The 23742-nt window shown below is 35.1% G+C and overlaps 1 protein-coding gene across 2 annotated transcripts in view; it reads right to left on the bottom strand.

The window, feature by feature from the left end:
- Nucleotides 1-23742, bottom strand: part of VRK2 (VRK serine/threonine kinase 2) — a 95150-nt gene that overhangs the window by 19196 nt on the left and 52212 nt on the right. For both annotated transcript variants that reach the window (XM_023619064.2, XM_023619066.2), the window contains exons 8-9: nucleotides 9829-9961; nucleotides 1022-1142 (exon numbers count right to left, since the gene is read on the bottom strand). In XM_023619064.2, coding sequence (XP_023474832.1) covers nucleotides 1022-1142; nucleotides 9829-9961 — 254 coding nt within the window. The remainder of the gene's footprint in view (nucleotides 1-1021; nucleotides 1143-9828; nucleotides 9962-23742) is intronic.

The following is a 23742-nucleotide window of genomic DNA, read 5'->3' on the forward strand; positions in this document are numbered from 1 at the left end:
TAATCACTGCAGTAAATCACTGATCAGATAGTTCTAATACTGACAGAGAAATGTGCTAGTTTTGGGTAAGGGATAGGATGATCAAGATTCCAAGTGGAGAAATATTTCAGGTAATATATGTCAGTATTTACAAATGTAATCTGTATTATTCTGCATCTGCAGGCTAGCCTTTCTCTCTATTAAGAACTGATGCCACATTGAATTTGAAGATTAATTTCTATGGATCAGCTACCCCTTTTGTAAACTTCTGTTGTAACTTGCCCTACTTAAAACATAGCTTCCTTTTCCGATAGTGATATTATATCTGTGGATAACTACTATTGAGCATATCTTGGTATATAATGAAAAACTGGCTAGTGAGTGCTACAAGCAATTGACTTTTTCTTAGGCCTGATCAGTGAGAAAATAGTAACATGCTCTGTTCTCAGTCTGACCTAATTCTCATGCTAACATATTCTAGATGATAAAAATTGAATGTAGAATATTAAAAATGTTTATGTGGCTGCAAGGTTATCTCTTATACAAACTGCTCATATGAAAATTGTTTGTTTCTTCCCTAAGAAATAAAACATACTTCCTCCAAGACATAGGATTAAGAAAAGAGGTATGTTGCTCTCACGTGAAAACATAAGCCCTATTTGTCCCATTTCACACTGTTGTAATATCAATCCCACCAAGCTCAGACTTCCTGCATATCCTGGTACAATGCTAATTTGAAAATACTCTTCCTCGAAAATACTACCACCTGGAATCCAAGCTTTGGAAAACACCATGTAAAGGAACCAAAATTTCACTTTATATTTTGCATTACAACTCACATACATGTGATTTCAGAGGTGTTATCTTAATGGATTTTATGTCTGTAAGCTGTTTGGTTTTTCTAAAAATATTTTTCAAATTTAAGAAATTTGCTTTGGTTATCATGTTGGGTGACTGGCAATCTTCTCTGGGATATTAACTCTCTTTAATGTATCCCTTCAGACCTGTTGCTGTACATGATGGAATACTTGAAAAGCTGTACTTTGTTTTAGCAGTCTGAACAGCCACAGGGTCCTTCAGGTTCCGTTCCCAGGGCAGTTTCCCACATAACCACCGCAGCAGGCAGTAGCCGAGGATTTCAAGGTCACTTCGTCTGGACAGGGCTAGAGGAGTAAGCATTAAGAGAGAAAGATGAGGGATAAGCAAGTTTTGAGAAATAGAGAAATCGCTGAATGAACTACCACTGATGAAATATGAAAAAGCCAAATGGGCAATGTGTTTTGTTTGTTCAGCTGGAGTAAAACTTAAACGCCCAGGCGTTTGGCCCCAGTCCACAGACAGGCAGTGACTTGTTGCTGTTGAAAGTAAGGGTCAGTTTCCTCACCTCCTCCAACTTCATCCTTCCTTAGTCTGGGCTGTCACATGAACTTGATCTCCATGGCCTCTGACATGATCCAGACAACCCATAACCTGGCACCAACACTTTCTCAAAGAGCCAAGCAGTAAAACAAAGAAATAAATGTCTGCAGCTAAATTGCTAACATATGTTCCAGGAAGTCCATGGGGTCTACATTGGTCATGCAGAGACCCTCTGAGTGCAGACTAAACATTGATGGCCTTTCCTGTTCCCCTCATATTGGTAGCATTGGAAGCGAGAAGAATATGACAAAACTGCCATCTAGTGTGCAGTATTAAAAAACAGGTCTGTCTGAAGATTTTTCAGTTAAATGAAAGTACAGGATAAAATATGCCTACTGTTTTGGGTACATGGCTCTAACATTTTACAAATATTATTTTTAGATATAAGCAGTCCTAAAGCTAAAATTCTGGCTCAAATATCCTGAATAGAAAATACAAAGGTGAGGCAATGAATGATGTGCATGCAGTTGAGGGCAGAGGCGGTGGGAAGTAGATTTTGAAGCCAAACAGAGGCTTTCCAAATTTAATGAGATGTTTTCATAAAAAATGCAAAAAGTGAAAGAGAACATTTTTAGACCACTAAATATCATTTATATAAAACTATTAAATGCTGTAGACTAATTTCATCATAATTTTATATATTTTTCAAAGTGCCTTATTTCAAAAGATGGACAGTGAAATCTAAGAACTGTGTCAAATATAACAAATATTACCAAAATAATAATTAGAACATTAACAAAATCCCACAAAATAAACTCATTTTTATAATCATTCAAATTGTTATAAAACAACAGGCTGGTATTTAAATTTCTACCATTACTTGAATGTTCATCTGTGTAGGGATATAAAAATCTCTTAAGTGCAATATGTGGCTGTTAAACCTGCTGTAAACAGGTATCCTATTTTATTATCTTTCATTAAATAAACTGAAAAGTCACTCAGCAAACTTAGTTTTTAATTTAAAAAGTCATCTACTAAGAACAATGCTGCTAGCACATCATAACTACTTTTGGTTACCATGCATAAGTTATCATAAAAGCAGAAGACAAGATTAGCTCTTACACGTACTCTATCTTAACTGCTATCAGAGTATTGGATTATTAAAGGCCCTTCAATCTAGCAGAATGCTACAGTCCCCTGGGTGCCATTTACTTTCTGCACAAGCTTCAACAATGTCCTAATGCAAGACTTGGCTCTCCTATTAAAATAAAAACACGATCTCTACCACGCTGTTTTGTAGTGATTTCTTCAGTAATAAATCTCCCATTAATAATGGAATGGTTCCATTTGTACAGATGTGTTCACAAGTCCCTTTTCCATTATGGCAATTCCTGATTACCACCACTTAAGAAAATTCACATCCTCTAGTTTTCAAAAAATTATATTCTGGCACCTGTTTGGATGACATAGGCTACACACAAGAGGCCCTTTGAAGAAAAACAATCAGAATTAAAATGGAATGAACCTTCCCAGCCACTTCCCGCCCCCCCCCAACTGAGGGATTAATTGATATGAAGCTGTAAGTAATGACAAGTCATTTAGATTTCTGAAGTCAATCTTTCATAAACTGGTCTTCATTTGAAATAGCCCTTAGAGAGTTCACTTTACCTCACTATTATAGTTTGGTCTTACCTAATTAAAATTATTATCACATTTTTCAACCTTTTACTTATTTTCTTTGACTGCACATATACATTAATAACTATGATTAGGTAAATGTTTTACCACTGTTTTCAAAAGAAATACATGTAATGTTAAAAAAAAAATCCTGTAGTCACTCTTTCCTACCATTAAAGAATGAAATAAAAGTATTAAAAATGTTTCTAAGTACATACCTCTTCCTGAAATTCCCTCCCAGAAAAACAAATGGCAAAGTTTGATGTGTTTTAGTGAAGTTAAACTCTAAGACTCTACAAATAATTATGTCTTCTTTCCATCTGTATAGACAGCGGAGTAATTTTAATACTTTTTAAATTAAAAATAAATATTCTAGATGACAAATCAGCATCTATGTTTGTGTGGAATTAACACAAGGAATAATCATATATCTTTAGTTGACTTTCAAATATAGCACCAAAATACAGATGATATGACAAAATGATAATAACCATTGTATCTAGGAATTGAATATTTGGATATTTACTATATTATTCTATTATTTCCTCTATTTAAAAAAAAATTAAAATGCTGAAAAACAACAAGACGATAATAGTTGAAGAGGACTATTAATATCTAACTATAAAAAATCTTTTTTAATTTGAAAGTTGAAATATATCATGGATTATTTTGTTTCTGTATAATTTATTGTAACAAATAAGGTTCTTCAGTTGCACTTGATAATTAACATAATCATTAACAGTAAGTTTTCATATAGATTTCCTAAAAAATCAAACCTTTACTTATGGTGCTACTGCTTGAAAATGTAGCAAGATTTAGTTATTAATATTTTTCCTCTATATTCTCTTGTTTGTAAATATAATTTAGCATCTAATTTTATTTACCTTATTAATATGGAGCAATGTAAGTGACTCTTTTTGTTGAAAGCCTGTGGTGTTCTCAATTGCTCAACATTTCTAAATTATAAAGTATTGCGAAGAGTAAAAACAACAATAATAAAAAAAGGTATAGGTGAGGACTTGAATTCTATTTCACTAGAAAGCAGATTCCAGAAACAGCTGACACTAGAATGCATAGTTAAAATAAAAACAATTAATGTGATTTATGGAGCTGCTACTGTGTCAGTTACCCTGCCTTTATATTATCTCATTTAATAATCCTAACAATAATATAAGGTAAGTATTATTATCTCTGTTGACAAATAAGAAAATAGAGGGTCAGAGAGGTTAAATAACTTGCTCAGTATCACAGAGGAAAATTGACAGAGCTCTGCACTGAAATCCAAGTCTTTCAGAATCCAAAGCCCACAGTAATCTAATAATTACTTTGCCTTCATCATTAGTTTTAATACCATTCAAAGAACATTACATATACTACTTCTATAGTTAAGTAAGTATTGGTAAGTAACTTAAAACACCAAAAGACATACTGACACAAAGACAGTTGTTTTGGCAAGGAACAAACAAGCAGCAGATCCTGAGGTCTAAGCTGCAGCACTAACAAAATTTTTCATGCAACTATCCTTTCATGTAACTATTTCTTCCAACTACTTCATTCTGATGAAGGGTGTCTAGTTAAAACATTAATTTATAAAGTGTTAAATGGTTCTTCCAAGTTGGTACAAGAATAGCAGAGAAGTTACCTTAGAGAACTGGTCCTTTTTCTAAAGACAAACTGGAGTAAAATTATGTAGGCCCAGTTCACCAAATGGAATGAAAGAGGAATTGTGAGAAAAAGAAAAGTGTTGTGTTAATTCCAAAATGGAACTGATTATTTGCCTGAAGTGTTTTCTGTTTAGTTTTCTTATATAGAGTAACATTATGAAGTATGAAGAAAAACAAGATTTGCTAGGAAATAATAAAGTGAACTGGAAACATTTTGCCTCAAGCAGACAGGGTTTAAATGCCCACAACTTAGTTTATATGTTCAGAAATGGCAATCAGAAAGCAGAAAATATCTGAATAAGATGCTCACGTGACAAAGTGAATCGTGACAATCTGCAGAACAAATTTTAAGTTTATTCTTATTTTTCCAACTAGTAACCTACGTTATTCAGTGTTTTTTCAATTCAGATGTATAAAGAGCTGGAAAATTTTATGGTGGCCACAATTTATTGCAATTTCAAAAAGGATATTAGGAAGTAGAATGCAATGTGTCATATCTCAAATAGAATATTAAACCCAGGTCTCTCTTTTCAGTACCTTTTAAATTCTAAGCCTTAACTTCTTATGAAACACTACTGTGTGAGGCTTAGGAAAAGTTATTCAACAGAGCAAAGGTATCTTACATTTGGCCAACATGTATTCTTAACCCAATCAAAGAGGTCAAGACTTTAAAAGTCATGTCTAAATGTCAAAATTGGGTTATGCCATACAGATGGAATAGTATTGTCATTAATGTTTATTTATACATCAACTAAAGACTATTTATAGCAATCTAATTTACCTAAAAATAGAAACCAACAGTATGTTTTTCTAATAGATTGAACAGAGCATATCAATAATTTGATGTTTTGCCCTTAATATCTTATAATTGGAAAATGGGTTTCCCTTTTGAATTATTGTTTAAGAAGATAAATATTGTGTAAACCATGTCATTTCCCCAAGTTTGGAAACATGAAAATACATTCTCAGTTTATTTCACATATATTTTGTAAGTTGGAGTGCTAGATTAAAGTGAAATGAAACCATGCAAGAAATAACACAAGACTTGGATTTCATATACAGTAGCAATTGGCAAAAATAAAAAAGTATGTAATATATCTCTTTCCTTGATACTGAATATATTATATAAACAAATGGACATTTAAAACACAATTTAGATATCAGATTTTATGGTCAATGATGTCAAATTAAAACAGGTATTATATACTCAATGCACAGGTCTGAAGTATTTAAAAAAGCTCAATATGTTAAATGCAGTATATCTCTAGAGAAATTAGGTATTGACTGCATGCCTCAGTGAGTAGAAAAATCTACAAAAATCCATACCACATATTGATCCAAATATTGCTTTTTAACATTACTAAGAATGTAACAAATTTTGAAATAGTACATTTGACACAGATATAATTCTCTTTAATTATCAGGCAACAAGCCCAAAATGTGCCAATGTTTATACATGTTAGTTTTTATGAAGAATAAAAACTTAATAATAGAAGAAATAAGCCCAACATATATTACTCTAATTTTACACTAAATGAAGCACTTCAGTCACTCAGAAAATACCTTTAGGTCACACAAGAGAATTGAGTTTGGAAGAATAACTACAATTTTTTTTTAAACACAAATATAGAGATGTATGATAGTTCCAGGAATGGTTATCTTTTCATTTATCCATCTTTTCATCTATATCCATCCATCTCTATATATCTCTATTCATACGTTTTTGTTTGTAATAATACAAGCTATCCTCTTTTTACATCAAGTTGAACTAGAAAATGCTTAGGTGAAAGTGCTAATTAGCTCCTTCATTATAAAAACCCAACTAATCCACGGAAAAACGTGTTGGCTTTGCTTTCTGAAAAACCACTACAAAAAGTAGCAGAGACCAGATAGTAGGATCAGGTTAACAGTCTCTGCTAAGTGGTTAACTCCTAAGTCAGTGTTACACTGAAGCCGGACTATTTCCCTGGGCCTCACCTGATACTCAGCAAATGATCTGACAACTACAGGTTCTATTTCCTACTGATAACTTGTTTTGGTCTTTATGCTTTCCTTTGCATTATCTTTCTTAGTATTTATTGGATCTCCTAGCTGGACAGGAATGGAAAAGGTTTTTTCTGAGATTAAACTACATAGTGACTGTACTGAAAGTAAACACATGAATATTTATGAATCTGACCTTCTGCATTTACCTACAGGATTTATGGCCTTGTTTATTCTGTGTTCTAGATATGACTAAATGATTATTTCATTTCTAATAAAATCCTAAAGTGAAATGTTTTACTTTGGAAAATTAAATGTAAAATATTAGGAATGAATAGTATTCAGACATTTGAGGATATCAAATCCTTCACTTTATATGCCAGACTAAAACTGCATATTAAAATTTCAGCAAATATACATATACACTTATGTATGTGTATGTGTGTATATATATGTATATGCATATATATGTATGTATGTATATATGTAGATATAGATATGCCTAGAATTTTAGTGTAAATTCTATTTTAAATGCATTAAGAGAATCTATTTTTTGTGTGTGTGAGGAAGACCCGCCCTGAGCTAACATGTGTGCCAATATTGCCCTATTTGTATGTAGGATGGTGCCACAGCATGGCTTGATGAGTGGTGTGTAGGCCCCTGCCGGGGATCTGAACCCACAAACCTGGGGCCACCAAAGCTGAGCACATGAACTTAACCACTACACCTCCGGGCCAGCCCCAAGGAAATTTACTTTCTAAAGGAATCCTGTGAAACCTACGGTAAAAGTGAATATTCACTCCAGTAGATAACTTTCCAGCAAATATCAAAATATGTAGTGTAGGCTCTCCCCTGAATAAATATCATCTTTCTACCATCATTCAAAGTTCAATCTTCTCCCCAAAGATCTAGCATGCTGAAATCTACCCAGCTCATCATCATATATTATTATTTAGGGAGAAAATACTTAAATGGACTACAAAATAAAAATTTGTTGAAATCTTTCATGAAGACAGCACAATGAAAACACTGCCCTCCACTATGGAATGACTGTAGAGGACTTTCAGAATTACCACAGTCCAAACATTGACCAGACCAACATGTAATGACTCTGCTTCCCATTCCATAATGACAATGGTTTCTTAGCTATTTTAATTGTCAAAACCAGATCAGGGGGCCAGACCCGTGGCTGAGTGGTTAAGTTCATGCGCTCTGCTTCGGTGGCCCAGGGTTTTGCTGGTTCTGATCCTGGGCATGGACACTGCACGGCTCATCAAGCCATGCTGAGGTGGTGTCCCACATGCCACAACTAGAAGGACCCACAACTAAAAGTATACAACTATCTACTGGGGGGAGGAGAAAAAGCAAAAAAAAAAAAAAAGAGATTGGCAAGTTGTTAGCTCAGGTGCCAATCTTCAAAGAAAAAAAAAAGAACCAGATCAGATCAGTATGAGAGCTATCAGTTGAAATAAGAGGACCAACCATAAGTTAATATCATTAATAATATAACCAGACTAAAACTTGAGACTCTGTATAGTAAATGTCCAGTTATATTACTATCAAATAAGTACTTTCAGGTTTCTTAAAATTCTTCCATACTGGTAAATCTGGCAAAAGTGAAGAACAAAATTCATTGAGAGTGAAAGAACTTTAAATTAAAAAAAAAAAAAACTACCAATGAGCATTTGACTCTTACATTTCTTAACTTAATTAAAGCCATGTCTCATTTATATCTGTAAATGCTCACTGATTTGTTAATAATGTAAATGGTGAAAAATTACACAATATTACAAAATTTCTGAGTGATCGTTACTTTTCCAACCAAACTATCTTTCAAAAAACAAATGTAGTGATTTACTCTGATGAGGAGTATAAAAGCTAATTTCTATTTCAGAAAATTTAACCTATGCTTTTTCCTGAAAGGAAGGAGGTATACCACTGACACACTTATTTCACTCTGCCATCAGCCTACCTTAAACTAGTGTGGGTTTTAATTGCTCCAGAAAATGATCAAGACCCTCTACATTACATGGTCAATGGTCCTTTTAATAGAAAAGGCAATAATATACAGTTGTTTGTACCAACTAAAACTCGTTAGAAAGTATCAGTTTAGGGTAACAGTTCAACAGCCATTAACAAGTGCAAATGTCTAATTGCCTTTTAGTGAAACTGTGGTCCTTCTAAAGCTGTTTAAAAATTATATGTATGGTTTAGCATATTTGAAAGTACTTTTATAAGCAAAGTTTACAAAGAATATAATTTTGAAAGCCAAAGTTTTTCAATAATCGCCATTTTTTCACTAGCATAACATTAGAATTGACTTTTTGTCTTGCTGACAGAGCAACTAAGAAAGTACAGTTGCATTGACCATATTGATTGTGAACAAAGCAACCATCAGTGGGACTCTGCACCATATATTTTCAATATTGACCTCCTACTTCCTTTTCCATGGCTTTCTGGGTCGGCTATTGGATTTGGACTGCAGTGTAATAAACAGCTAAGGTTTAATTAATGGTAAATGAATACAAGACATAGGTTATGACTTTAACTAATTAGGGAATTGTTGAATTAAGTCTGCCTTGGAATGCAAGGCAGTATAATCAATATCCAATAAAAGGACTATGTATGTAATTTACCTGCAAATGTGTTTCCAATACCATCAAAGTGAGTTTAAATAAGTAAGATATATGAAAGGCGACTAGGAGAGATTTCCACAAGTTAACACTTTATAGTTGCAGGAAAGATTTCCTTTTTGTTGAGAGATGGTATCTTCTAAAGCTCAATGAAAGCTTTAGAAGGGCACAATGAAAACCAGGAATAATTCTTCACATGTGCACCTTTACCAAATCTGTGATATTCACTACAGCATAAAAATTCAGTTGCTGACTTCCAAGTTTATTCTATACAAACTAGTAATTTCTGCCCAAAATGACCATCAATGTTTGCTTACTTGATACCCTTTTGCTCCTTTCTCACTTGTCAGTCTGTATCTCCTTCCCATGTTAGAAGAAATATTTATTGGCATAGAGAAATTCACTACTTTTGAGAAAATCTCACCAATGCTCTCACTCTTCAAACGGACTATGCAAAGGTCATTTCATGGAGTCTTATTACTCTTTAATCATTCTTCTGAAATAAAAATAAGAAAAAGGAAAAGAGAACCTACCCACTCCCCTGTGGGCATCCAGGCTTGTAAACTCTATTGTCCCATTATGGCATTTCCTAGGATTTTCCTGATACTGTTTGTGGTTCCCATTGGGACAATATCTGTAGCAAAGTCCATAATCTGCAAGATAAACCTGGAAGACATGAACCGACAGATGAATAATGCTTTTGTCCTTTGAAAATATAACCTTTATAATTAAGTCTTAAGAAACTGAGAGGTTAAGAACAGCCTCAGATCTACATTTTATTAAACCAAATGGTGCCTTAGGATAAAACATATACAACTGGGGGCCATAACAAACTAACTTTCCAAGTTAAATCCTTACTTCATCATAGGCATATCTTGTTTCTGAGTTGACTTAGATTTTCAGTCTTTTTATTTTGCTCCTAAATTCCCTTTCCTCCAGGTAGGCATCTAGACACCATTTACCATAATAGATCTTTTTATCTGTATTCATACAGCTTATGAGGTTCTCCCTTTACTTGTAACCCCTCCATGTAACATAAAACTATTTTAACAGGGAGGGGAGACAAGCCCAAACAATCTGAAAATATTAACCTATGTTATAGGAGTCTCCATGAACAGGAAGTATAAAAATAGTGAACATATTGTAAGAGGTAATACTCTTAAAAGAAAAAAGACAAAAAACACCATCATGTTGTCTCTATTTAAGAATGGAACATCAATGCAGTACTTTTGGCCTTTCAGACCGATCCATATCATCACTGTTATCTTTGTAAGTCAGTCAGAATTGCAAGCAGGGTCTCCAAACAGAATATAGATTGTTAAAAGTCAGATAGCAATTCAAGTGAATTTTTCTTAGATTACTTTTGGAGAGAGAAAGAAGGGCAGAGAAGTATTTTACAGATAGAGCATACACTCAATAGGGAACTGTTATGACTAGACATTTATTCTGACATGTAATCAGAATATAGTACTTCTCAACTATCTGTTACTATGCTCCCCCCAAAAAGCAAGCAGTTTTAACTTTTAAAATGTGTTGTTTCACATGTATTTCTTTAAAATGTAGGGATTAATGGGCCGGGATGGTGGCGCAGCCGTTAAATTCATACGTTCCGCTTCTTGGCGGCCCAGGGTTCACCGGTTCGGATCCCGGGTGCGGACATGGCACTGCTTGGCCATGCTTGGTAGGCTTCCCACATATAAAGTAGAGGAAGATGGGCACGGACGTTAGCTCAGGGCCACTGTTCCTCAGCAAAAAGAGGAGGATTGGCAGTAGTTAGCCCAGGGCTAATCTTCCTCAAAAACAAAAAAAGTAGGGATTAAGGCAACATTTCATGATGTAGCTTCAAAACAATAGAGTATTGCAATACAACGTGCATTTTAAAATATATCTTTTAAAAGAAAACTTCGTATCTAAATTTCAGTTTCTTTAAGTTTTTGGTTTAGGATAGCCTAAGTACGAGATATGTTGAACTTCAAAATAGAAACAGCAGTTTTCTTCATTTGTTGGAGAACATAGCTTGCTAGAGTGTCTGAAAACATGATTATTTCAGTTTTGTCTCTCTCGCCCACAGATGGTGTATCAACATGGCCTCAGAAGTAACTGATCCCTCTGACCTAAGTACCTAGACTTCATGACCAATTAATTATATAACTGGTTGCTTGCTTTCATTATTTATGATGCATTTTTATCTTTATGTATTTCAAGAACCAAATAGATAGACTTCATTTTGCAAAGTAGATATCCCGAAAATGTACACGGTCATAATTTAGCAAATGGAAACATTTTAAATACATTAGTTTACTATTAAAAAAAGAGAGAGAGAGTTATCAAGAAACTTTTCAGGTAGTCATTAGCCAAAAAAATTAGACCTAAAATTTATGGAGTGCCTAATGTGCACCAGACAGCATGCTGAAAGCTTTACATTCATTGATCCATGCCATCCTCACAGAACCTATAGGTAGGTACCACTGTCTCCATTTTACTCATGTGCAAACTGAAGTTTAGTGAGGTTATGTGACTAATGTAGTAAAATGGAGCCAAGATTCTATTGCAGTTCTCACTCCAGAGTCTTCATTCTCAATCACTGTCAAAAGGAAATCACACTGGACAAGTTAAATAGACAAGGGAGAGACTATTCAAGGCTGTCGCAATAGGGGAGAGAAACAACAGCAGAGAGATTTAACTCGACTCCACTGAAACAAAAGGTGGGAAAGTTTTTAAGCACTGGGGGTGAGCTAGTGGAAAAGTACTGGAGGAAATTAAGGGGAGACTAGTCAGTGTGACTAGGTTATCTATGTTTGCTAATTGGCGTTTACACTCCTACCTTCCCTCCAAGCCTGGGAGGACAGGGACAGGATCCTTCCTAATGATTGCATTTAAAGGGATTACTCCTAGATCCTTGAGCTCCTTGAGAAACACATTCCAGGGTTGTAAAACTGGCAAGAGGCTGGGAGAAGATTTACATCTCAAAGGGGCACAGTAAGAATTACAATTTCAAGTTTTCTTAGGTAAATGCTCTAAGAAAAGGGGGAACAGGTTCCTAGAGTCAGGAAGACACCTGTCTCAAGTTTAGTCAAGGGAACATTAAGGCTTTCTTGGTCACCACTGAGCTATGCGCGTCAAGGTTGTGCTGAGTTACTCAAACTTTGAAAGGCAATGCAGGGTCTACATTTAATATAACTACAAGAACCTAACAATATAGTAAAGAAAACATACACTAATCTTTTGCTCTTTTAGTTAACAAATATTTCAAACCTAAAAGTGATTTAAAACATGTATGGTTGCAGCCTCAGGGAGAATGCACTCTAAGAAATAAATCACCAACTCTTAAGCAATAATACCAGGTATCACCCAACCAACCAGAAATGCTCTTGGTGGCCATTTTGGTGAGAACACAAGTTCTATTCTCTTAGTAAATTTCAATTTTACAATACAGTATTATCAACTATAGTCACCATGTTCTACATTAGATCCTCAGAACTTATTCATCTTATAACTGAAAGTCTGTACCCTTTTACCAACCTCTCCTCATTTCCCCCACTCCTTAGACACTGGCAACTACCATTTGACTTTCTGTTTCTTTGAGTTCAACTTTTGCGTATGTGTGTTTTAGATTACACATATAAGTGATACCATGCGGTATTTGATTGCTCTGTCTGGCTTATTTCAGTTAGTGTAATGCCCTCCAGGTTCATCCACACTGTTGCAAATGGCAGGATTTCCTTCTTTTTTAAGGCTGAATAATATTCCATTGTATATCTATACACCACATTTTCTTTATCTATTCATCTATAAACAGACGTTAGATTGTTTCCATACCTTGTCTATTGTGAACAATACTGCAATGACATGGGAGTACTGATATCTCTTTGAGATAATGATTTTGTTTACTTTGGATATATACCCAGACGTGGGATTGCTGGATCATATGGTAGTTCTATTTTTAATTCCTTGAGGAACTTCTATACTGTTTTCCATAATGACTGTACCAGTTTACATTCCCACTAGCAGTGTACAAGGATTTTCTTTTCTTCACATCCTTCCTAGCATTTGCTATCTCATTTTTTTGATAATAGCCTAGCTAACAGTTGTGTGTTGATAGCTCATTGTGGTTTTGATTTGCATTTCCCTGATGATTAGTGATGTTGAGCACCTTTTTATGTACCTGTTGGCCATTTGGATGTCTTCTTTGGAAAAAGTCCATTCAGGTCCTTTGCCCATTTTTTAATTGGGTTATTTGTTTTTTTGCTATTGAGTTGTATGAGTTTCTTGTATATTTTGAATACTAACCCTTATCAGATATGTACTTTCAAAATATTTTCTCCCACTCCTGGGTTGCCTATTCATTTTGTCGATGGTTTCCTGTGCTGTGCAGAAGCTTTTTAGTTTGATGTAGTCCCACTTGTTTATTTTTGCTTTAGTTGCCTTTGCTTTTGGTGTCAAATCCAAAAATCATTGCCAAGACCAATGCCAAGGAGATTTTTCCTATGTTTTCTTCTAGGAGTTTTATTGTTTCAAGTCTTATGCTTAAGGCTTTAATCGATTTTAAGTTGATTTTTGTGTATGGTGTAAGATGGGGTCCAGTTTCATTCTTTTCCATGTCAGTATCCAGTTTTCCCAAAACCATTTATTTAAGAGACTATCCTTGCCCAATTTTATATTCTTGGCTCCTTTGACAAAAATTAAGTGACATATATGCATGAGTTTATTTCTGGGGTCTCTACTCTGTTCCATTGATTTATGTGTCTGTTTTTATGCCTATACCATACTGTTTTGATTACTACAGCTTTGTATGTACTTTGAAATCAGAAAATGTGATGCCTCTGGCTTCATTCTTCTTTCTCAAGATTGCTTTGGCTATTCAGGACCTTCTGTGGTTCTATAGAAATTTTAGGATTGCTTTCTATTTCTGTGAAAAATGCCATTGGAATTTTGATAGGCACTGAATTGAACCTGTAGGTTGCTTTGGGTATTATGGACATTTTAATAATATTAATTCTTCCAATCCATGAGCATGGACTATCTTTCCATGTATTTGTGTCTTCTTCCATTTCTTTTGTCAATGTTTTATGGTTTGTAGTGTATAGATCTTTCATGTTCTTGGCTAAATTTATTCCTAAGTATTTTATTATTTTTGATGCTACTGTAAATGGGACTGTTTACTTAATTGCTCTTTCTGATAGCTCATTGGTAGTGTATAGAAATGCAACTGATTTTTGTATATTGATTTCATACCTTACAACTTTACTGCAGTCACTTATTAGTTCTAACAGTTTTTTGGTAGAGTCTTTAGTGTTTTCTCTATATAATATCACGTCATCCACAAACAGAGATAATTTTATTTCTTCCTTTCTGATTTGCATGCCTTTTCTTTTCCTTGCCTAACTGCTCTGGCTAGAACTTCTGGTACTATATTGAATAAAAGTAGTGAGAGTGGGCATCCTTGTCTCATCCCTGATCTTACAGGAAAAGCTTTTAGTTTTTCACCACTGACTAGGATGTTGGCTGTGGGCTTATCACAATTGGCCTTTATTATGTTGAGGTATGTTTGTTCTAGACTCAATTCTTTGGGAGTTTTAAATAATGAAAGAATGTTGAATTTTGTCAAATGTTTTTTCAGCATGTATTGACATGATCATATGATTCTTAACCTTCATTTTGTTAATGTACATCACATTGGTTTGCATATGTTGAACTATCCTTGCATCCCAAGAATGAGTCCTACTTGTTCATGGTACATTATCCCTTTAATGACTGTTGAAATCAGTTTGCTAATATTTTGTTGAGGATTTCTATACCTGTGGTCATCAGGGATATTAGCCTGTACTTTTCTTTTCCTGTAGTGTCCTTGTCTGGTTTTGGTAACACGATAATGCTGGCCTCTTAAAATGAGTTTAGAAATGTTCTCTCCTTGTTTACTTTTTGGAAGAGTTTGAAAAAGATTCTCTTTCTGATTTCATTTGAGTATTCTCTCTTTTTTTCTTAGTCTAGCTAAAGGTTTGTCAATATTGTTTTTTTTTCAAAACTCCAGCTCCCAGTTTCAATTGATCTTTTCTATTGTCTTTTTAGTCTCTATTTCATTTATTTCTGCTCTAAAATTTATTATCTCTTTCCATCTACTAACTTTGTGCTTAGTTTGTTCTTTTTCTAGTTCCTTTAGGGGTAGAGTTAGGTTGTTTATTTGAGATCTTTCTTTTTTCTTAAGATAGGTGTTTATTGCTACAAATTTCCCTCTTAGAAGTTCCTTTGCTGCATTCCGTAAGTTTTAGTATGTCATGTTTCCATTTTCACTTTTCTCAAGGTATTTTTTGATTTCCCATTTGATTTCTTCATTGACCTATTGGTTGTTCAGGAGCATGCTGTTTAATCTCCGCATATTTGTGAATTCCCCAGTTTTCTTCTCGTAATTGATTTCTAGTTTCATACCATTCTGGTTGGAAAAGATGCTTGGTATGACTGCATTCTTCTTAAATTTATTAAGACTTGTTCATGTCCTAACATATGATTTATTCTAGAGAATATTCCAGGTGCGTGTGAGAAGAATGTGTATTCTGCTGCTGTTGGATAGACTGTTTTGTATATGTCTGTCAGATCCATCTGGTTTAACGCATAGTTTAAGTCCAATGTTTCTTCATTGATTTTCTGTGTGGATGATCTATCCATTGTTGAAAGTGGAGTATTGAAACCCCCTACTATTATTGTATTGCTGTGTATTTCTCCCTTCAGATCTGTTCATATATGCTTTATATACTAGGTTCTCCAATATTGGGTGCACAATTAGTGGTCTTAATAAAGAGTTGTGGGTAGGATTCAAATAATTATGGAAAGCTATTGAATAAAATAGCAAAACAAACAACTGTCTATCCCCACTTCCCCTATAAACCTTTTTGTTTGTTTGTTTGTAGATTTTTATCTACTAGCGTAGTGTATGGTTTAAAATATTTATATTCTTATAGATTTTATGAGAATTGGATAAATTCTCTAAAATTCTCATGGAAATTTTACCATTAGCATCTATCAATATATTTTTAAAAATATAGATTGTGGGGCACTACTGAAGAAATCTAGGAATAACTGCATGTACTGGATAGAGATTTGATGCAAGAGAAAGTAAAGTCAATAATTTGTCCTAAGTAATCAAAATGTTGACAAATTAATTTTACTCAAATTAAGTCAAAGTGAGAGTTTCTACTATGATAACTTGGAAGAAATATACAACCTAAAATATTCTTAGAACAATTTGAAGAAAGGAAAACAAAAGGCTGGGAAATGTTGTCAAACAAGATGAGGAAGGGAGGAAAGGAGTAACATTTGTGAAGATTCTAATTGTGTGATAATCACTGAGCAAAGTATCTTTCACAAATTCTTTCATTAAATCCAGACAAACACCCAGCCAGGTAGCATTGGTCTCATTTTACATTTGAGGAAGCTGAGCATCCCAGTGGTTAAATAACTTGTCCAAGTCACAGAGCTAGTAAAGGATGGAAGCAGATTCAAATCCATGCCAGTATGACTTCAAAGTCCATTCTCTGTTTTGTAAATACAGAATTTGGAGTTTGTCTATTTCTGAAATTTTGTTGAAGTCAAAAATAAGTTTAAGCAGAACTCAGTCTACAGTAGGGGTTGAGGTCTAGGTCCTGTTTTTGTGTGCCCTTGAGCTAAGAATGATTTTTACATTTTTATAGCATTGTAAAAAAAAAGAAAGAAACAAACAAAGAAACAAAGAAAAAGAATATGCAACAGAGATCCATATGTGGCCCACAGAGCTCGTAAAAGCCTAAAATATTTACTACCTGGCTCTTTACAGAAAAAGTTTGCCAATCCCAACTCTAAAGTAAAACTTGGTTTTCATTTAACTTTTTAAATATTATCTCTTTTTTTCTGTGAAATCAAAAGAAAATTAGTTAATATTTTTCACTTTAAGTATAAATATATACATAGTATCCCTGGTTTTAGGAAAGCCTGTACTAGGAAACTCGAGATCACCAAAGTCAAGCAGGGGGATGATTGTTTGCGTTGTAATAAGATTAGACATAGGAAAATTTAAATATCTAGCTCCCTAATGCATTTTAAATGATTTTCTTTTTATGCAACTTTTCTGAATTTAGTAACCATTTCCTTTCTCCATAAGTAAAAGGACAGCCCTGCCTGCTTCCTTTTACTTTAATCCCATAGATCTTTCTATTATACTGTACTGCCTCTCACATTTCCATATGGTACTCATTTTTTTTTTTTTTACCTTTCTTAGATATGTATCATGTTTTTTCACAGCTTTGTGAGGTAGGTAGGGAAGCTGTGTGTCATTATCCACATTTAACAGATGAAAAATAATGTGATACACCCAAACAATGCGGGTCACCCAGTGTTCACTAAGTCCAGCTTCTACAAAGGGTTTTATTATTTTAGGGAATTTCTCAGCCCCCCAAAAGACACCTAACCTAAAACTAATGCTCTCATGGACTTTCAATTTAATATTTTATTATTGAAAAGGTAGTGTGGCAGCCACTGAGGTGCAATCCCATTAAGAAAGAACTGGCCTTTCACCTTTGAGGACTGAAATAAGCTGACAACCTCCAGCGGCAGGGCTATTAGGAACTGCCATAGCATGGCAGCTATGGCCACACTTTTCCTGGGTAGCCACTGCCAAAGAATGATCATGGTGGGCAAACTGTGTGGCCATTTCTGCCCCAACAGAGACTCTTCTAACAGGCACTCTTTGCTCTGATGCTCCCTAATGGCTTGGCTGAGGCTTTGTCAGAACGTATCATAGTCTGAGCTTTCCCTGCCCAATCCTTCTTGTCCTCTTTCCTTTCACAGGTGTCATATCAATATCCCACTCCTGGTGGCACAGGGGTTAAGTTCACACACTCTGCTTTGGCAGCCCAGGGTTTGCTGGTTCGGATCCAGGGTGCAGACCTAGGCACAGCTTATCAAGCCATGCTGTGTCAGGCATCCCACATATAAAATAGAGGAAGATGGGCATGGATGTTAGCTCAGGGCCAATCTTCCTCAGCAAAAACAAGAGGATTGGTGGCAGATGTTAGCTCAGGGCTAATTTTCCTCAAAAAAAAAAAAAAAAAAACACTCTGAAAGCTTTCTTGTCCAACCCTGCTTCCCTTCCTTTTATCTCTCATAGTTAATATACTTCCTTTCCCCAACAAAACCCTTGCACTCCTAATTCTGTCTCAGCATCTGCTTCTCTGAGAACTGGATTAGACACAGGTGGTCAGTAAATCATAGCCTTGATTAAAAGTGCTAAACAAATGAAGATGAAAAACAAATTAGCCTTTGGTGACCATCAGACTTTCCTATACTAGCAGGCCAGTCTCAAAAATCAACTTCCTATTTTAAATGGCCAGATGTGCACCCATCTTTGCCACATTCTCAAGTTCTGCACTTAGTTAAGCCTTTACTTCCCATCTCCTTTGCTTCCTGATGCTTGTAGACTCTTAGATTGCTTTACTTTTCCCATGAATGGGTAAAACCAGTGATTACAGAGCACCCTGTGAAAACTACTCTTCTTTGCAGTAAATCAAATAGGAAGGGCCTTTTTCTTCAGTTCAGCTCCCCTCCAGGGATACCCACGTGCTCTTCTCTACTTCCTACCATACCTCCTGGATTCACACTTCACTCCCTCTGAATTCACACATATCTGAATCTATTCTGGTATGTCGATCCCTTTAACCACAGGGCAACTTATTGGATTTTCATCTGTGTCCACATGGATTTACAATTTAAAAATGTACAAAATTATTTAGCTTCCCTTTTACTTATGCCTTGGCTCCACATTTACAGGCTGTAAGCTCCTAGGGGACAAAGGGCCAAGATAATGTTGTATATACATTTTTTTGTATCCATGACAGCACCTAATTTACGGCCTTCTGCACAGTAGGTTTAAGTAAATTTTTATTGATTTGACTTGATGGTAATAATTGGACAATTGAAGCAAATTCTTTTCAATAGATACCTGAGTGCCAAGCATGATAAACTATCAAGAATCATACAGTTAAAAAAGAAAGAGAAAATAATGCATAGTCATTGAATACTTGCTATGTGAAAGCATTGAGTGCTTTACAGAAGTCAAATCGTTTAACCCTCATGCCCCTAGAAGGAAGTTATTTGAAGATATCTTGAGGATGAGAAAATAGGATGAGTAAGGTTAGGTGCTCTATACAAAACAAATAAACTTAAGTAACTGGCAAAGTTGAGATCTGAACCTAAATCAGTATGACCAGAAGACTGGGTTTTAAGGGGAGATGACATAAGCACACCTAAAGGTCTAGAGGTAACATTGCACTCTGACAAAAGTGTAATAGATTTAAGTTTAATAATATTTTTGAGGAAGGGGAGGTTATTTCTAATTGGGGGACTCAGAGAAAGAAAAAACATTTAAGTTGGGCCTTGAAAAATATCTAAGATTTCCACAAATGGAGAAAGGGAAGAAGAAATAACACAAGAAGGAAAACCAGGGCATGGGTCAATGTGTGTTGGGTGTGGAGAGGTTATTGGAAACACAACACAAGCCAGGAAAACTGGTTAGCATCAGTTTACAGAAATCTGTGAAAACCATGCTAAGAAGCTGGGACACAATTTTTGTACAAATAAAAGTCACTGAAGGTTTTTGCAAGGAATAAGATTATCAGCAGTGGCAGCATCATAATGAGGAAATGGAAGCAGAGTTCACTTAGGACAATATTATAATAGTCCAGGCAAGAGGCGATGGGAGGCTGGACTAGGGCACCGGTGAACAAAAGACGGGAGACAAAGAAGAGAGCCACAGTTACTGGATAAGAGGGTGAGAGAGAAAGTCAAAGATAACTCTGAAAATGGTGTGGCTGGCTGGGTAAGCGAGGATTCAATGAACACAGAAAGAGAGAATAGAAGGAGGAGGAGGAGATTTGGAAAGAAAATGATTAATTCATTTTTGTATCAAAAACAAACTGGTTGATTGGTGGCTAACACCCTAATCCAACCAGTTCCTGGTTTTCTCAGGTTAGGCAGGACTGAGTGACAGACTCATAGGATGGAAGAAATAAAGGACCTCTTTCCCATCAAGAGTCTACTCGGCTGCCTTCCTGCTCCTTGAGCAACCAAGAACCCTAAGTGTCATGCAGCCAGACTCGCTCAAATGGAAAAATTTCTCAAAATTTGATATAATGGACAGGAAAATGTCAGCTAGAAAAGGGGTGCAAGAGATTATAGAGCTGGAAGAGAAAGAAGCAAGATGCTAATGTGAACAAATGTCATTGCCCATCAGGATGTGACCACTCATTAAATCACATTACTACTTTACCCCCACTTTCCAAATTCACGTTAGAGAAGAGATGTATATACAACCCCAAAAATGAGAGTCACTTTTCAAGAACTTAAATTTTTCTTGTACAAGCAAATACTTTATCATAATTTAGACTATTTTATACAATTAAATCCTTTTAATTAGCACACCCTGTTGCAGCAAGAATTGCGTCTGTTAAGCTCCATTCCAGAGACTGACAGAAATTATATTATGGAGGGTGACAGACACTATGCATGACTTTTTTAAATGGCAGTTTGGAAAACACTTTTAAAACTCTAGGAAGAACATATAGACTTACTCAGAAACTTTAAAGGCTCTTATTATAAAAAAGCCAACATTTATTTTATTTGAATAGGGTTTATAATATTTTCCTATTTTTTCAAAAGATACTGTAATGTGAAAATCTTCACAAAAAATTAAATGCTTACTGACTAATGAAAATCACTATGTGCCCAAAGGGGAATGAGCAAGGAATGAATACGCAGCATGTTTATGTTCACAAAAGTCATTGATATCTGTTATAAACCTGTATGTAGCCTCATAGATGCTACTACGTTTTGATATAAATATGTGCTTTTTATTCTTTTACTGTATAGTACTTTATTTCTCCTCAACTTCCCTACCTTGCTTTTGCCAGCAATAAAGTGCCGCAAATGATACATGTACATGTGCATTACTACTGTTCAGCCTTGACAAAATAATGTAACTTTTAAAAGGCACCAGGTTACTTTTCAAACATGATGCATATTTGTGTGTGTTTGTGTGTGTGTGTGTGAGGAAGACTGTCACTGAGCTAACGTCTGTACCAGTCTTCCTCTATTTTGGCTGTAGGACGCCAACATAGCATGGCTTGATAAGCACTGTGTAGGTCCACGCCTGGGATCCAAAACCATGAACCTGGGGCCACCAAAGCAGAGCACACAAATTTAACTGCTATGCCACCAGGCTGGTCCTTCAAACAAGATATTTATTAGAATAAGTACAAAGATATATTTTTCAAAAATACAGTTTGACCTTATCTTTTAGTGAGCTGTAAAAAGTATGCAATTCTGTTTTCTGATGGATGAAACATGCACTTATTCTTGAAAAAGTAGGATAAAATGAGGGGGTTTTTTTCCTCCTACATCTCATAACTACCTACTCATATTTCAAATCTGGAATTTTACCCTTTCTTTATATTTAATATTCATTGAGTCTGAGAGACTTAAAGACACACCCATGAGGTTATCATATGAAGAAACAGCAGAAAAGCTGTACTTTTTATCATTATCTCTTCACTCCATCTATTGCTCCATGAGGCCCAAGTCTATGACTCCCTTAAATGGCCCCATAAATTCAAGCATGATAACAAAATACAGAGGTATAGCTAGTAGTATTCTAAATGATATGAGCATTTTGACCTCATGACCTGCTTTTCTATTCCAACCTGGTTCTTTTAGCAATATATGAAAGTCTATTTGATTAAATATGGCTGTGACTTAATATGCTTTGCAGATCTTGGGGGGAAATTTCCTTAATAGTTCATAGGCTAGCAATTGCTTCTTTACTAAAAATGCCTTTACCTACAAAAGAAAACTTTTCCACTTAAGTCTATTTCCAATTTGTCCTTTTGACACAAGTTCTCAAGGATTATACGAAGAACTTATGATACCTTCATTAATTTCCAATATCAAAGCACATAACTTGTGTCTGTCCTTTAACAAAATAAACAGGCAATGGAAGAGGACTATCTGAATTGCATCCAATTTATGGTCTTCCTCTTTGTCTAAATCAAATCTGAACTTCACACTTTTCAACATGTCAGTAAGCGTGCTCAGAGCTTGGTGTCATCTGTAAACAGTAGATACTCACAGAAGGTTAGCTGACGTAATTTGACTGTCATTGCTGTAATATTATAAAAAAGGTTCACCACATGTAAGCTGTGTCTACATAAAACACACTATCCAACATTCAAAATAGCCTCTCTGTTCTACATTAACTACAAATTCTATTGATGTCAAAGACAGTATTTGCCGACAGCAATAATGCCATTCTTACATGCACACCCCCTTAGGGTTCCAGTTTTTTAACAGCCCCTCAACAGGGGTACTTCTTAACTCATCCAATTTATAGAGGTCAATGAGTTGATTCAGAATTCAGAAATGACATTTTCCCATACTAACTGGGAAACAAAACACCTATATATAGCCCTTTGTTAATTAGGATGCTCAAATATTTTGGTCATAAATAGTTCTTTGGTCATGTATACATCTGGTCTTCAGAAATAGAAATAATATGAGTAGTGGGACTCAGTAGGCACTCAATAAACTTATATTGATTATATACAGTCAAATACTAATTTTTCAACAACACTAACTCTCTTGGGAACTAAATATTCTTGAGGATAGGTGATTTGTTAAGTGGACCATCTTCTACTTACAGAGCATATACATTTATAAAATGTGAAATCTCTTTCCCTCATATAGAAAACAGACACTGAATGTTCTACTCCCTACCACCTGAGGGATGTCTATATCAAACTACACACCTGGGGAGAACTACACATATTAAATCCAATTCATTACCATTTTCTTAACATCTAACCAGAACACCATATGTCTTTTAAAATAAATCTAAACAATTCTTGAGAAGCAAAATAAGATAAGGTGTCCTTTTGTCATAAGCATGACTACAATAAAAAATAATATTTTCTAGCTGTTACTTACTGAGTGCTCACTATGTGCCTGATATTGGTCTAAGCCTTTCACATGTTTAAATCATTTGATCCTTACAATACCTCTTTGAGAGAGGTACTATTATCCTTATTTTTATTAGTAGAAATGGAAGCATAAAAAGGTAAACTAATATAGCTAAGAACACAGAGTTAACAAGAGAGAGGGTCAGAACTCAGAGCCAGGGAGTCTGATTCCAGAGCCCATCCTCTTAACTATTCGACACTGAATCCCTAACACAACTGAAAGTTATGCAAATAGTTGCCATCTTCTTCTATCAAACCTTTCGCCTAGGATTAAGAGAAGGTAAACACTCCTCTGTTCATTGGTTTCTTTCTGGTCCTGAACAATGACATTTAGCTCCAGAATAAACAGGTAGAGTGTATTATGAAGTGGAGATCCCACCACATGTGTTCAAGAACTAACTGCTTGGAGATTCC

Source organism: Equus caballus, chromosome 15 (genome assembly GCF_041296265.1).
Source record: "Equus caballus isolate H_3958 breed thoroughbred chromosome 15, TB-T2T, whole genome shotgun sequence".
NCBI classification, from domain to species: domain Eukaryota; kingdom Metazoa; phylum Chordata; class Mammalia; order Perissodactyla; family Equidae; genus Equus; species Equus caballus.